Genomic DNA, 15,442 nt, shown 5'->3' with positions numbered 1-15,442 from the left:
AAGAACATGATTTTCTAAAATTGCTGTGCTTTTGCCCATGACTCTGGGTATCATCCATTGTGCCATTTAAACTATTTTCTGGAACTTTTTCTGTTTACTCTCTTCCCAATCAATTCTTCCTCTTCATCTAGTTCACCTGGAACTCTTCAGTCACAGACCTATTTAAAATCAATGGGACTGCAAGAGAAGCTTACTAAAGAGAACCTACCAAATATTTTTACAAAGATTTTTAAGATTTAAACTCAAACATCATCGGAAACTGCTGCCTCCGTTCCCTGGCTTCCTAAGATCTAACCCAAAGACAAATAGAATTAATCATACCCCAGTTTAGCAGTGTGAAATGTCTTAAGTAAGGCTACAGTGAATATGCTGATAACTGTGTTGCTGTGTTAGTCCCTAAGTCCTGTCTGACTCTGTGCGACCCCATGGATTTTAGCCCACCAGGCTCCACTGTCCATGGGATACTCCAGGCAAGAGGACTGGAGTGGGTTGCCATTTCCTACTCCAGGGAATCTACCTAACCCAGGGATCCAACCCGGGTTTCCTGCATTGCAAGCAGAGTCTTTACCATCTGAGTCACCAGGGAAGCCCTGCATATGCTGATGTAAGTAATCAAAAGGCCATATGTAACTCTCCTGTTTCTGGATCAAAGAGAAGGAAAGGGAATCTAAGCGGTTTGAACAACTTATTAAGGCTCAAGCTGCATGAAGGAAACACCATTCACAGTGCATGAGATCTGCACCCTCCGACCCACTGGAAGGCCGAGCAGCGAAGAGCGGAGACACTTACGTTCTTGGAAGGACGTGAAGAGCATCTGGAAGCGGCTGTTGCGGCTGCCCTCGTCAGCCCACATGCGGATGACCCCGAGCCCCGTGCGGAGCATCACGTCGTTGGCCACCGTGCTGCAGAACTTGGCTTTCAGGTCCTCCACCGAGCTGCTTCCGTCATACACTGCCACGAAGTTCCTCTTGCATTCGTTGGAATTCTGCATCTCATAGTCCAAGAACCGTAAGTAGATCTGTAAAACAACAAGGAAGATGCGATAATTTCCCTGAAAAGAGGGAAGTAGCTCAGTAAGCACCAGGGCTTCCTTTCTCTTCCTCAGTCTCACAAGACAAGCTTGATTGCAATCAGTCTTATTATTTTGTCCCTGTGGGTGGTAGAAAGTAAAGACCTATATCACTCAGATCAACTTCTGCTTAATACTTTTTTCAAATGTTATTACCCCTTCTTTTAGGTATTTTTACCCAAATAATCCTTATGTCTTCTCTTTTCTGGAATCAGTTATTAGTTTTCATACTTACTGTTTTATTTTAATCAGCACAAACGTGTTTTAAATATTGTTGATATATTCTTGTTAGAGTTCCATGACTTCAATTTATTTCTAAAAATGCGTGGAAATGCAACATTTGTACTAATATCAAACAAAACCAGGAATGGCATCAAAAGATAGTCTCTACTTTTACTTTGTTTAAATTATTTCACATAACTACACTGCTTCATTTTTAAGATAGAGTATATGTATTTTAAAATACAGCTAAATCTGTGGTCATTCTAACCATAACACAGAGTCAAACCATCTAGTTAAGTCCATATAAATAAAAATTAAATTAACACTTAATAGGTAAAATGGACTGTACAACCTGCTTTAGAGATTATTGTTAAATACTCCCCCAAACTCTATAAAGTGGTGCATTTATTATTATATTCAGGAAATGCAGACTTGGATGATATAAATTACAAATTAGACACAGGGTCCCTCAAGCCAGTCTGTAGTCCTTTTATCATATTACACTGCTTCAGACATACTGTTTTAAGAGCAACAGACATTACTTGACTCTCCATGAATTTGCATTAAAAACTGAAAGCAATTAATCCAACCAATGACAAATATATATAATGGACTACTACTCAGCCACAAAAAAGAATGAAATCCTGCCATTTGAAGTAACATGAATGGACCCCAAAGGTATCATGCTGTACGAAGTTAGGTAGAGAAATACAGACATTATTTCACACATATGTGGCATCTAAAAACCAAACTAAACACAGTTTAAAAAAAATCAGTCTGTTAGATAGAAAACAACAAAACCAAACCAGAATAGTTGTTACCAAAGGGGAAGTGAGTTGAGGGTGGGCAAGATAGATAAACGGGGTCAACCATATGGTGATGGATGGTAACTGGTCTTGAGGCGGCGATGACCTTGCAGAGTATGTAGGTGGCGAATTATAGTGTCGTATGCCTGTAACTCATGTAACAATAATATTAAAAGATGACTTCTTCCATTCTCCAACCACAGTGGCATTAATCTCCCTTTGTGCTACAATAGTATTTTGAACATACTTTAAGCTTTAGTTACAGGTCATCCGTAACTTTTGTTGAACTGTGTGCTCCTAAAAAGCTGGGACACTGGTGTACTTATTTTATTTTCAGTGTTTGACCATGTGTTATGTATGTTAAACACTCACCATAAAATTTAATGGATGTACGTTTAATGACTGACTATAATTTTGTTTTCTTTATTGACTTCATTTTTTCAGCATCCATCACATATCTATTGGGCACCTACACACCAGACTTTGAGTGCTATAAATCATGATAATTATATATATAATAAATGACAATTTATTATTTGCAGAGGAAATGGTATGCAATAATTCTCAAGACAAGTTATTTATAATATAACTCTAAATTATGACATAAAAGCATATATGTAGTATGATGTAGACGTATAACGAACTGACTGAGTAAAATGTGAATCTTTAGTCAGGAAATCTTCATATAGTTCTCAGGAGTAAGAACAAAACAGTAAATAGGGAGAAATAGACAAAACTGAGAAGTAATGGCAAACACCATAGTTTTATTATGCTTTGTATGGTGAGAAGGTTTTCATGTATATGTGATCTGTAAAATCTCAGTTGGAAGCTATACCAAAACTCCCAAATACTTTATACTGATTTTAAATTAAGTGACATTGTTGTTGCTGTTGTTTAGTTGCTCAGTCATGTCCAATGGCTCCTCTGTCTTTGGGATTTCCCAGGCAAGAATACTGGAGTCATTCCCTTCTCCAGGAGATCTTCCTGACCTAGGGATTGAGCCTGGGTCTCCTGCATTGGCAGGTGGATTCTTTACTACTGACCCACCATTACTACAGCCTTATAAAACCTGTAGCCTAAGAAAACCTCCTGTTTATCATTCCCAGGTTATTGCTTTATCTTATTCTTTCAAAAGTTCAAATATTACTCATGTAGCCTATCTTAGATCTACTCTTCCCAACCAAATATTGCATTTCAGAAAATTATCCAGAAAATTCTACTGTCCATCCTAGGAAGGTATATCTGCAAATATCAAACAAGTTTCTACTAACTAGTTTGTTTTTCAAATTTTCACATGGATTTGTACAAAGGAATTGTATCTGTCATTCACATGATCTTTGCCAGGAAGCAAAGGAGACCAAATAGCTTACTTAAGGAAAATAAATCAATATGAGAAACTTAAACAGGATTAAAATCCTGAACTCTTATTTTAAAGATCTTTTCATTAGGCCCATCCTGATTAAAAGTAAACAAATTGAAAACTGTATAAAAATATAAATAACTATAAAGTCTAAGTATTCTTGGAAGGTAGAAGAACTTAAATGCAACAAAAATCAAATATATATTTATATTCTCAAATAGTACACAATGATTCCAGCATATTTAATTAGCCCTCAGGGTAATATGCAATTAGAATTGTAAACACACGTAGTTCATAATAGAAGACACTGAGCAGAGTGACTGAAAATGCCTCCCTCCAGTGTTCTTACAAAATTATAAGAAACAAACATGATGCCCACAGAAAGAAAAATAATTAAGGTGATTGTTCAACTAATTCAAGAAAGAAAGATTTTTGATTGTGTCATATTTTCAGGTTGATTCAGGGGTGAATATGTCTGGACAATTATTTCAGGTTTCTTTCTGACTCTGAATAAAGAAACAAAACTTAAAATGCTAACTATTTGCATCGTACATTGACAATAACTCAAGACACTGTGCAAAGGCATTATCTCACTCAAATCTCTCCGATAGCGATGCACACTATTATCAAAACTATTTTAAGATAAGATGACATTTAAAAAAGCAAAGTGATGCTCTTAAAGCAACACAGGACCTTAAGTAATAGATCAGTATTCAACTCAGTTCTGCCTGACACTTTTCTCCTTGGTACCAAACTTTGCAGACTCAGATAAATTTTTTTGAAAATGTTCAGACTGATAGTCCAGAAAGAAAGTTATAGTCCTAAACAAAAACAAACTACAACAAAATCAACAAGTAAGCAAGCAAAACAAACCATTTCTATTTTTCTTAAGGGACTAAGAAACATACTGATGATTGACATATGAATGAAATTCACAGAAAACAAATGTGTCCCTTTGAAATAAATGGCTGTTTTAAATTTTCTTTAAAAATAAGATTATCTTATAGAAGAACATTGATATAATTAAAAAGGTGATTTGCATAGTTAGCCCTTGTTTTCTCATTTGACATTTTCCATGGGAGGTGAATGGTGTGCACTCTTACAAGAACCTGCATGGCTGAAGTGGAAGAACTTTCTATATTTAAAGACCATACTTATTAGAGCTATTTCAAATCCTAAAAGATGATACTCTGAAACTGCTGCACTCAATATGCCAGCAAATTTGAAAAACTCAGCAGTGGCCACAGGACTGGAAAAGGTCAGTTTTCATTCCAATCCCAAAGAAAGGCAATGCCAAAGAATGCTCAGACTACCACACAATTGCACTCATCTCACACGCTAGTAAAGTAATGCTCAAAATTCTCCAAGCCAGGCTTCAACAGTATGTGAACCATGAACTTCCAGATGTTCAAGCTGGATTTAGAAAAGGCAGAGGAACCAGAGATCAAATTGCCAACATCCATTGGATCATCAAAAAGGAAGAGAGTTCCAGAAAAACATCTACTTCTGCTTTATTGACTATGCCAAAGCCTTTGACTCTGTGGATCACAGTAAACTGCGAAAAACTCTTCAAGAGATGGGAATACCTGTAACCTGACCTACCCTCTAAGAAATCTGTATTCAGGTCAGGAAGCAACAGTTAGAACTGGACATGGAACAACAGACTGGTTCCGAATAAGAAAAGGAGTACGTCAAGGCTATATATTGTCACCCTGCTTATTTAACTTATATACAGAGTTGCTGCTGCTAAGTCACTTCAGTTGTGTCCAACTCTGTGCGACCCCATAGACGGCAGCCCACCAGACTCCCCCATCCCTGGGATTCTCCAGGCAAGAACACTGGAGTGGGTTGCCATTTCCTTCTCCAATGCATGAAAGTGAAAACTGAAAGTGAAGTCGCTCAGTCGTGTCTGACTCTTAGCGACCCCATGGACTGCTGCCTACCAGGCTCCTCCATCCATGGGCTTTTCCAGGCAAGAGTACCAAAGTGGGGTGCCATTGCCAGGCTGGATGAAACACAAGCTGGAATCAAGATTGCTGGGAGAAATACCAATAACCTCAGATATGCAGATGACACCACCCTTAAGGCAGAAAGCAAAAAAGAACTAAAGAGTCTCTTGATGAAGTCAAAGAGGAGAGTGAAAAAGCTGGCTTAAAACTCAACATTCAGAAAACTAAGATCACGGCATCTGGTCCCATAACTTCATGGCAAATAGATGGAGAAACAATGGAAACAGTGAGAAACTTTATATTTTGGGGGCTCCAAAATCACTGCAGATGGTGACTGAAGCCATGAAATTAAAAGACATTTGCTCTTTGGATGAAAAGTTATGACCAACCTAGACAACATATTAAAAAGCAGAAACATTACTTTGCCAACAAAGGTCTGTCTAGTCAAAGCTTTGGTTTTTCCAGTTGTCATATATGGATGTGAGAGTTGGACTATAACGAAAGCTGAGTGCTAAAGAATTGATGCTTTTGAACTGTGGTATTGGAGAAGACTCTTGAGAGTCCCTTGGACAGCAAGGAGATCCAACCAGTCCATCCTAAAGGAAACCAGTCCTGAATATTCATTGGAGCGACTGATGCTGAAGCTGAAACTCCAGTACTTCAGCCACCTGTTGTGAAGAACTGACTCACTGCAAAAGACCCTAATGCTGGGAAAGACTGAAGGCGGGAAGAGAATTGGGCAACAGAGGATGAGATGGCCGGATGGCATGATTGACTCAATGGATGTGAGTTTGAGTAAACTCCGGGAGTTGGTGATGGAGAGAGAAGCCTGGCGTGCTGCAGTCCATGGGGTTGCAAAGAGTCAGACACGACTGAGCAACTGAACTAAACTTATTAGAATGCTATCCATAGAGGAATTGAACAATTACATTCACTGGATATTATATCGGAGAAGGCAATGGCACCCCACTCCAGTACTCTTGCTTGTAAAATCCCATGGATGGAGGAGCCAGGTGGGCTGCAGTCCATGGGGTCGCTAAGAGTTGGACACGACTGAGAGACTTCACTTTGACTTTTCAGTTTCATGCATTGGAGAAGGAAATGGCAACCCACTCCAGTATTCTTGCCTGGAGAATCCCAGGGACGGGGGAGCCTGGTGGGCTGCCGTCTATGGGGTCGCACAGAGTCGGACAGGACTGAAGTGACTTAGCAGCAGCAGGATATTATATATTTAAAAAATTTTTTTTAAAATTTTAAAAATAAATAAAATATCCAATGATAATTAGCTTTACTGGGTACAGAGTTGTTACTGCACAAACCAAATCCATTAACTAGACCAGTGATCAAGTTTTCCCATTCTAGCTATAGTATATAGCACATTAAAAAAACCTTCCCACATTAGGATTTAAATGATATTTTGTCAGCTTAAAGCTCATGCCATAATATTACTAAGGAGAAAAATGCCATGTGACAGTGTTTTACTTAAGGTCGAAAACAATAGAAAGCTTGTTAGTGTGTCTGCTGAAGAAAAGAGAAAGTGATAAACAGAATCATATATAACTTCAGTAAAATAGTCAGATTGCAATCTTTCTCAGTGCATCATTTTGATGAATTCTTCTTTCTAATCAATCACAAAGAGTTTGAGCTGACAAAATGATTTGTGGAATAGGACTTGGGAGGCTTCAGAACATATAAGCAATTTCTAGTAATGTCTGTCTTCCAAGTCACACTAATAGGAGAGTAGAATCCCTTTTGCATATTTAAACCAAGGATATCTGGCTAACAATTTACTAACTTAATACACTTGCAAACATTTACTATCAACCATTCAACCTGCTTCCATCGTCTGTCTCCCAGTGATGTGCGAAAGACAAACACTGTTCGGGGTCATGTTTTAAGACTTGCCAGAACGGTTTTGTCCATGATAAATATAAACTAAACACACCACAGTCTGAGAAACACTGACTACAGTTTCAATATTACTTTACATTTTGATAGATAAAGCTACATTCTAAAAAGCTTGTTGCCCAGGACTTCTGTGGTTGCTGTTTGTGGCTGGACTTACAGGGCCTTCTAATTTTAAGTAGTATACCCCATGAATTTGGAGGAGAGCAGCATGCCCTTTATTCAGAGGAGAAAACCAGAACATCATACTGTGTTCTGAAGTGTTGAAAAAACACACACTCCACACAACAAACCCAGATAAAACAACATTAATGTGATTTTCTGGCCTGCACAGACAAGCATCTCAGTAACTTTCCAAAATCTGATGCTACAAACTGTGATTTCATTTAAAAACAAAGTTGAAGCATAACACTGTCATAGGTAGTTCTCTTGTCAGTTAAAATTTTCATGTGGTTCATCCAATTTTTATTTTAATTTTTGGAGATAATAAGGGCAGGCTCAGTCTTTAGAGCCTCTAAGCTTACCATTGTCATCAGTTTTTGCTGCTACCCTTTGCTTATGCATTAATTTTCTCCTTGCTCCCATAACAAGTCACCACAAAGTGAGCAGCTTTAAACAATGTTGTTGTGTGGTTGTGCTCAGTCGTTCAGTCTTTGCGACTCCATGGATTATAACCTGCCAGGCTCCTCTGTCCATAGGATTCCCCAGGCAAGAATACTGAGTGTGTTACCATTTCCTCCTCCAGGGGATCTTCCCAACCCAGGGATCGAACCCACGTGTCTTGCATCTCCTGCATTGGCTGGTGGATTCTTTGCCACTGCCCTCCCTGGGAAGTCTGCTTTAAATAATGCCCATGTATTATCTCTAAGTTCTGTAGGTCAGAAGTATTGGTGAGCTGCACTGTGTTCTTTGCTAAGGTCACATGAGTCTGAAAACTCAACTTCACTACAAAATATTAATTTATTGTATTTGTAAATTTGTTCTTTTTTGTCTTAATATTATTCACAACATTTTGAATTAAGTAACATTTAAAAAATTATTTTGAAGCTTTAAATGACGGATAGTTAATAAAAGTTATAGTTTTATCCTCCCCAAACCTTAATTATTAAATAAATAATCTTAAATTTATATACGTTTATAAGTCTTTTGACTTATTTATTTTCCTGTCTTAACAAAGTTGTTGATTTCCCCAAACACTGTGGTTTTGTGACATCACACTGGATTGGGGGTCAAGAGAGCAACTTGCTTCAATCCTTCTACTAACTAATCAAATATCTGAGCAGTTAGTTATCATAGATTCATCAGGTTTTGGTCTTAAAAGGAGGTTAGTATTATCTATGCCAAAGAATAACTTGACTTTTTAATTATTATACAAAATCCCAGCCAAACTTTATTGGATTCCTCCCATGAATTCTCAACTTGATCTTTGGACATCTCCATTATTAAAATAAAAAACAAAAACCTTCTTTATATTTAATATTTCTCTAGATCCAAGCATTCAAATAAATTGCAGTACTTAAAAAACATGCGAATTAAGTCTTATCCTCTTAATTCTATTTCCTGACGGTTCTTTAAATGTTTATAGATTGTCACTATGTCCAGTTATATATATATATACACACATATATATATATATATGTATATATATCAGTTTATTTTTTCCATGACTGTTAACTGAATGACAGATTTTTCCTGGCACTGGGTACCTAGAGAGAAGGGCCTTCCCAGATGGCACTAGTGGTCAAGAACCCACCTGTTAATGCAGGTAGACGTAAGAGACACAGGTTCCATCCCTGGGTTGGAAAGATGCCCTGGAGGAGGGCACAGCAACCCACTCCAGTATTCTTGCCTAGAGAATCCCATGGACAGAGAAGTCTGGCAGGCTGCAGTCCATAGGGTTGCAGAGTTGGACATGACTGAAGTGACTTACACACACATGCATGTACCTAGAGAGAAATAAGGTCCAACCTTCACGAAATTAACATTGTTACCATAAGTGGCTCATCCAATATCCTTCCTTAGTGGTTCTTTACTGAACCAGATCCAGAACGAGACACAATTAATATGCTCCAGTCTCACTTGCTCTAGAATCTATATGAAAGCCAAAGAGTTGCTTGCTCTTGCTGCTGCTGCTACTGCTAAGTCACTTCAGTCGTGTCTGACTCTGTGTGACCCCATAGACAGCAGCCCACCAGGCTCCCCCGTCCCGGGGATTCTCCAGGCAAGAACACTGGAGTGGGTTGCCTTTTCCTTCTCCAATGTGTGAAAGTGAAAAGTGAAAGTGAAGTCGCTCAGTCGTGTCAGACTCGTAGCAACCCCATGGACCGCAGCCCACCAGGCTCCTCTGTCCATGGGATTTTCCACGCAAGAGTACCTGTGTGGCCTGCCATTGCCTACTCTGAAAGAGTTGCTTACAGATACATATTTCAACATCTCATTGTTAACCAACTTCACTATCCTGACTCTGCTTATTCATCTGTTAAACACACTTATCAGTAATGGATTTCCAACTTTCTTTCTGGCTCTGGTATTCCAATTTCTAAGAAATCTGGGTTAATCACATTCTAATTAAAGGCAATCATCTGTATTATAATTCTCAAACAAAGGCGGTATCAGATAGTGTATTTTCTATTTATGAAAGGGCTGAGAAGCGACATACACTTGACGTAAATTTTAATGGAACCCCAGTAAGCTATTTAGCACTTTCATTGTGTAATATGCTGCAGTCACCAGTTATCATTCACATATTCACAGGAGCCATTTCAAGCTTAACTTGTGCTTTGATAGTCTGTTCTCCTAGGCTGCTAGGACCTCCATATAAATAGAAACCCCAAGTAAAGCGTCATCTCCACTTCTTGCTTTTTTCGACAGTTATTCAAAGCCACTTCCTATCCCCTAACCTTTAATTTAACAGAGAAGGCCTGTCACAATAGAGCCATCTTTGTCCAGCTCTGCAGGCGGCTTCCCCTTTGGGTCACAGAATGCCAGATTCTGTAGCAGGCAGGTACACTTGGCATTGTTCTGGGATTTTACAAAAGATGGTCTATTTACCAGCTGGAAGGAAACGGTGTGTGCGCTTTCACTGACACCCTCTCTTTGACACTGCGGTGACAATGATGCCAGTTATGACCATGAGGTGGGGCTCAGATACTTCCTGTTGAAAAAAAAATCTAAAATAGCTTTCACTCATAGAGTTGAAGGAAAATGAATAGCACACGTGAATCCACGAATTAAGTAAGAACATAATAAACTGCAATTGAACTCTCACATAATCTTTGTAGTAGGTTGGGTTTTATGTCCCCAGTAGCCTTGGATTTTTCTAATGGAAATATTACTATGTCTTTGGCCATAAATCATAATTTTAACAAAGTTAATTAACCTTTTAAAAGAATTGTTCTGATGCAGAGAGACCTGTAGTGGTAAAGCTGGAAAGTGGACTATGGTCTGAATCTCCATCACCAGAAGTTTGGGAAAAATATGCCACACTTCCAAATTATATGCAAACCCCAAAGACATATGCATAGGAAATCAAGAGAAGAAAGATAAAAATATTTCCTGAAATATTTCCTGAAATATTCCTCCAACTCACATGGAGATGAGTCTTATTTTTCCCTCACTTGGAATATCTAGCCACAAATTCTTTCATATCTAGCCTGGGGTGACAACTCTGTCCTTTCTAGACAAGGAAGATCTGTTTTTTTGAAACATCTGACCACATCACTTTGCTGTTTCACAGTCTTGTATGTATCACGAAGAGGAGGGCATGGCAAGCCACTCCAGTATTCTTGACTGGAGAATCCCATGGATGGAGGAGCCTGGCGGGCTATGGTCCGTGAGGTCTCAGAGTCGGACATGACTGAAGGGACTTGGCACACACATACGCACATGCATCACTAAGGCTCTCAGGATGAATCTGGGCTCTTGAAGGGCACTAACAGAATCCTTCAGCTTAACGATTCACCTCCGGAATTCTGCTTTCACGTGGTCACATGCAGTTAATCCCCGAGAGTGGGGATCTCTTATGATCCCATGACCTTAGGGAAGCTATTTACTCTACCTATCAAGGCAAGTCCCACCCTGTCTACCTAAGAGCATCATTCCTCATCAAAACTCAGAAGATGCCTTGCAATGCAACTTGATCCTACCTTTGATTCCCCTCACCAGGGGCAAGTGGTCTTCTCCTTCACTCTACTACACCTTATAAATACCTCAATGATCTTATTTCATGGATTATTTTGATACATAGTTGTCTAAAAATTAAACTGGAGATATGACAGCATAATTTTTCATTTCTTCACCATAGTGCTTGAGAGTTTATATACATACTAGGCCAATTAATTAAATGACAAACTGTTCAACTTCAATAAACCAGCAACTCTAAATCTAACAAATCAGTAAAGCCTTATTGTAACTATATTCTACTTCTAAAGGATGACAATAAAGGGAGAATAAGCAAATAATCAACACACTAAACCAGTGATTGCTACTGGTACAAAATTCTCATCCCAGTATTTCTTAAGACACATCCATAATAGCATGAATAGAGTTGTCCTAAACAAGTGTTTCCAAAACAGAGATCTGAGTCTGAATCTGGACGACAATGCTACACACCAGAAATACATGACTTTGTGAGCCCTGGACAATTTCTTTCATAGAGTTTAAGTTAAAAAGCAAGCAAACTGCAGATACTGACAATAAGGGCATAAGTTAATTAATCCATAGCTTGCTTACAACGTTTCAATCCATTTTTTAGAGGTAGATTTACCCTAGAGTCTCTTGTCCAGATTATTCAAGGATCTCTTCAGCATTCTTTCCATATGATTGTGACCCTGAAAGTTACATTAAACAGAGGAAGACACGCTACATTTCAAAACAAAAATAAAATGATTGCTTATGATTGCATTCAGAAATATACTAGCATGTCTGGTTGGTTCAAAGCAATGCAATGCTGGAGACACTTTTCAAGTTGTCTGTCAAACCTGCATTTCACCTTGAGACTGACCTTGGATCGCGGGGGTGCTCGGATGTACCACTTGCAATCAACAGCCTCGCTAGCAGAAGCTTTGCCTTCCTTCATAATTTGTATAGACTCCACAATGCCTTCAGGGCCGCCCATCTCAAACTCACACACTAAATAACGAGATGCCAGACAAACATACAAAAATGGAACTTGAGTAATAAACCAAAAGTATAGATCACAGCAGAAAACAAAGGTCTCTGAACAGTATTAAATATCTGTTTTACCAACCTGGTAATGGTTTCAAAACTCCAAGGTCCTTAAAGTCAGGATCTTAAAAATTGAGAAAAAGACAATTAGTCTTATTCTGTATTTATGACTTACAATGATACTGAGTAAGATATCATTGAATCATTCAGGAATCTCCCTTATAAACCTATTAAGGAAAATTAAATGGTTAAATAAAAACCATATAATAATGTTAAGACTATAATGTTAATTTATATAATATTATTACTACAGGATTTTTATCAAAGAGCCACTTTAAAAAACCTTCCAATGTCATTCCTTCATCTAATAATCAAGTAAAAATCTTACTCATTGTCTTTATAATCAGACAACAGGTTTTTTTTTTTTTTTTTTTTTGTAAAATGAATCCATAGTTGGGGCCTCCCAGTGGTGCAGTGGTAAAGAATCCGCCTGCCAATGCAGGAGAGGCAGGAGACATGGGTTCGAGCCCTAGGTTGGATGATCCCCTGGAGGAGGAAATGAAACCCACTCCAGTATTCTTGTCTGGAGAATCCCCATGGACAGAGGAGCCTGGCAGGCTACAGTGCATGGGGGTCACAAAAGAGTCTGACACCACTGAGCGACTAACCAACAACAAAATCCATAGGTAAGTCAAGATTTGGGTAAACGTCCACCTATTCTAGATACAATTATTTTGTGTGATTTCAAAGAGTCTTTAAATTGTTGAAACAGAATTGAAAGTGGAACACCATAAACCATAAAGTCCCTCTCCTCCGCCGACTGCGCTACACTGCTCCTTTGGTGGTGGTGTTTTGGCTGGGCTGTGCACCCTGTGAGATCTTACTTCTCTGACCGGGGATTGAACCCAGACCCTCAGAAGTAAAAGTGAGGATTCCTAACCACTGGACCACCAGGGAATTCCCCATCCTGTTTTCCTCAAATCTTCTTCCCCAACTCTTCATCCCATGCTAGTTTTCAAAGAGCTCCTCAGGATTCTGTCTACTCAACATCCAGTCCCTTCCCAGTCTTCTCAGTCTCCCCCAGTCCAGGGGTCTGTCCTTCTCTGCTCATTTAGGTGTTTTCCTGCTCAGTCACCCAGTTGTATTTGACTCTTTGTGACCCCATGGACTGCAGCCCCCCAGGCTCCTTTTTCCATGGGATTCTCCAGGTAAGAATACTGAAGTGGGGTACCATTGCCTTCTCCAGGGGATCATCCTGACCCAGGTATTGAACTTGAGTCTCCTGCCATGGCAGGTGGACTCTTTCCCACCTGGGAAGCCCCATATGTGCTTTCAGGGAAGCCTGATTTACCATGAGCCTCTGCAGCATCTTAATTGTTATAAACCAAAAGTGGTAGTCTCGTTTCCATCTCCTGGAATTGATTCCGAAGTGAGTATGCAGCCAGGATAACATACCACTGAACCTATTGGAGGGCTTCTGAGAACGTTTCACTTGATAATATATAGAGACAAGGCGTACAGTTTTCCCAGCTCAGGTTGTCGGCATGTTGGTGTTGGCCCCTTTGGGATCATGTGTGGTGGGCAACTTATGATGTTGGCAGAGGCTAAAGAAAGAAAATGCTGAATCTTTTGATAAGCAGAGACTTCCCAGGTGTCTTAGTGGTAAAAAAAAAAAAAAAAAAAAATCTGCCTGCATTGCAAGAGATGAGGGTTAGATCCCTGGGTCAGGAAGATCCTCTGGAGAAGGAAACAGCAACCTACTCCAGTATTCTTGACTGGAGAATTCCATGGACAGAGGAGTCGGGCGGGCTATAGTCTATGGGGTCACAAAAGAGTCGGAAACGACTTAGTGACTAAACAACTGCAACAAATGATGAGCAGAATGGAACCATGGAGAACTGTGAGTCCTTAAGGATATCACTGGGCATTGTATTCACTTTGTCTGGACTTGCAACTCTCTGAGCTTCTTGCTTTTTGAAACAATACACGTCCCTATAGTCTCGGTTACTTTGAATTGATTTTCTCTTATTTATGGGCAAAGGCATCAAAGGCTATGATTTATCTTGGAGACACATGGTATTCAATTTAAAAGATGATTGTGAAATTTAATTTGTCTTTGCTACTATGGTATTAGTGATAAATCAAAAGTCGTACGAAGTTAGAAATGTTTTGTAAGACACCACTTAATAATGGTCTGGGGCTGAAGTATTGAAGGCTAGCACTCTTTCTGGATAGAATTAGGTCTGGATATTAAGACCATGTGTGCGTGTATGTCCGTGTGTATCTGAGAATGCCTCTTAGTGCATCTCTGTATGTGAATGCACGAGCCCATAACTGCAGACTGATGTCACTAGTTCTACAAAGTAAAGGAAATATTTAATTTTTTGTGGGTTTTTTAACTAGTAAATTGCACTGATCTGTTGAAGCTGAAAGGACTGTAGGATTGTTCCCCCTACAATTTAGACGCGTCCTCTGTCCTCTTCTTAGACTCACTTTATTGCAGGACACTGTTAGAATAACAATACATTTAGAATCAACAAAGAAATTATTTTGCATAAGTATTTTGAAAACAGTTCTTTTACCTTTTTAGAAAAGAAAACAGAAATACCTGTATGGAATTTCCATTAAAGAAACAGAAATGAGGACAAAGAGTTTATTTGGATCGGTCTCCTCCTAGCAGAGACTTTTTTCCCTTCATCTAAGTCAATGGGTATTTGATCATTTTTTCAAGAAATGCGTATGTTAATACCTACTGTATACAAGAAAAGAATTATTTTGTAGAGAATTATGCAAACTGCCTGTCATCATTTAGCAGTTTTATTGGTACTGAAAAGCTCCAGCCATTAAGCTTGCCTACTTCAGTTATTTTTGTTGTTGTTCGGTTGTGTCCGATTCTTTGAGACGCCATGTACTGCAGCTTGCCCAGTTCCCCTGTCCTTCACTATCTCCCACAGCTTGCTCAAAC

General features: G+C 39.0%; 1 protein-coding gene across 6 annotated transcripts in view; it reads right to left on the bottom strand.

The window, feature by feature from the left end:
• NETO1 (neuropilin and tolloid like 1) overlaps nt 1-15,442 on the bottom strand; it is a 102,098-nt gene that overhangs the window by 32,284 nt on the left and 54,372 nt on the right. For 3 of the 6 annotated variants that reach the window (XM_027525845.1, XM_027525842.1, XM_027525841.1), the window contains exons 5-7: nt 12,560-12,601; nt 12,314-12,480; nt 790-1,018 (exon numbers count right to left, since the gene is read on the bottom strand). In XM_027525845.1, the coding sequence (XP_027381646.1) occupies nt 790-1,018; nt 12,314-12,480; nt 12,560-12,601 (438 nt within the window). Of the gene's footprint in view, nt 1-789; nt 1,019-12,313; nt 12,481-12,559; nt 12,602-15,442 lie in introns of those variants that run through there. The other 3 variants (XM_027525844.1, XM_027525843.1, XM_027525846.1) reach the window with 2 other exon arrangements.

The sequence above is a fragment of the Bos indicus x Bos taurus genome, chromosome 24 (assembly GCF_003369695.1).
Source record: "Bos indicus x Bos taurus breed Angus x Brahman F1 hybrid chromosome 24, Bos_hybrid_MaternalHap_v2.0, whole genome shotgun sequence".
In the NCBI taxonomy this organism is placed as follows: domain Eukaryota; kingdom Metazoa; phylum Chordata; class Mammalia; order Artiodactyla; family Bovidae; genus Bos; species Bos indicus x Bos taurus.
The sequence above is the reverse complement of the archived record's forward strand: the minus strand, read 5'-3'. Positions and strand labels throughout refer to the sequence as shown.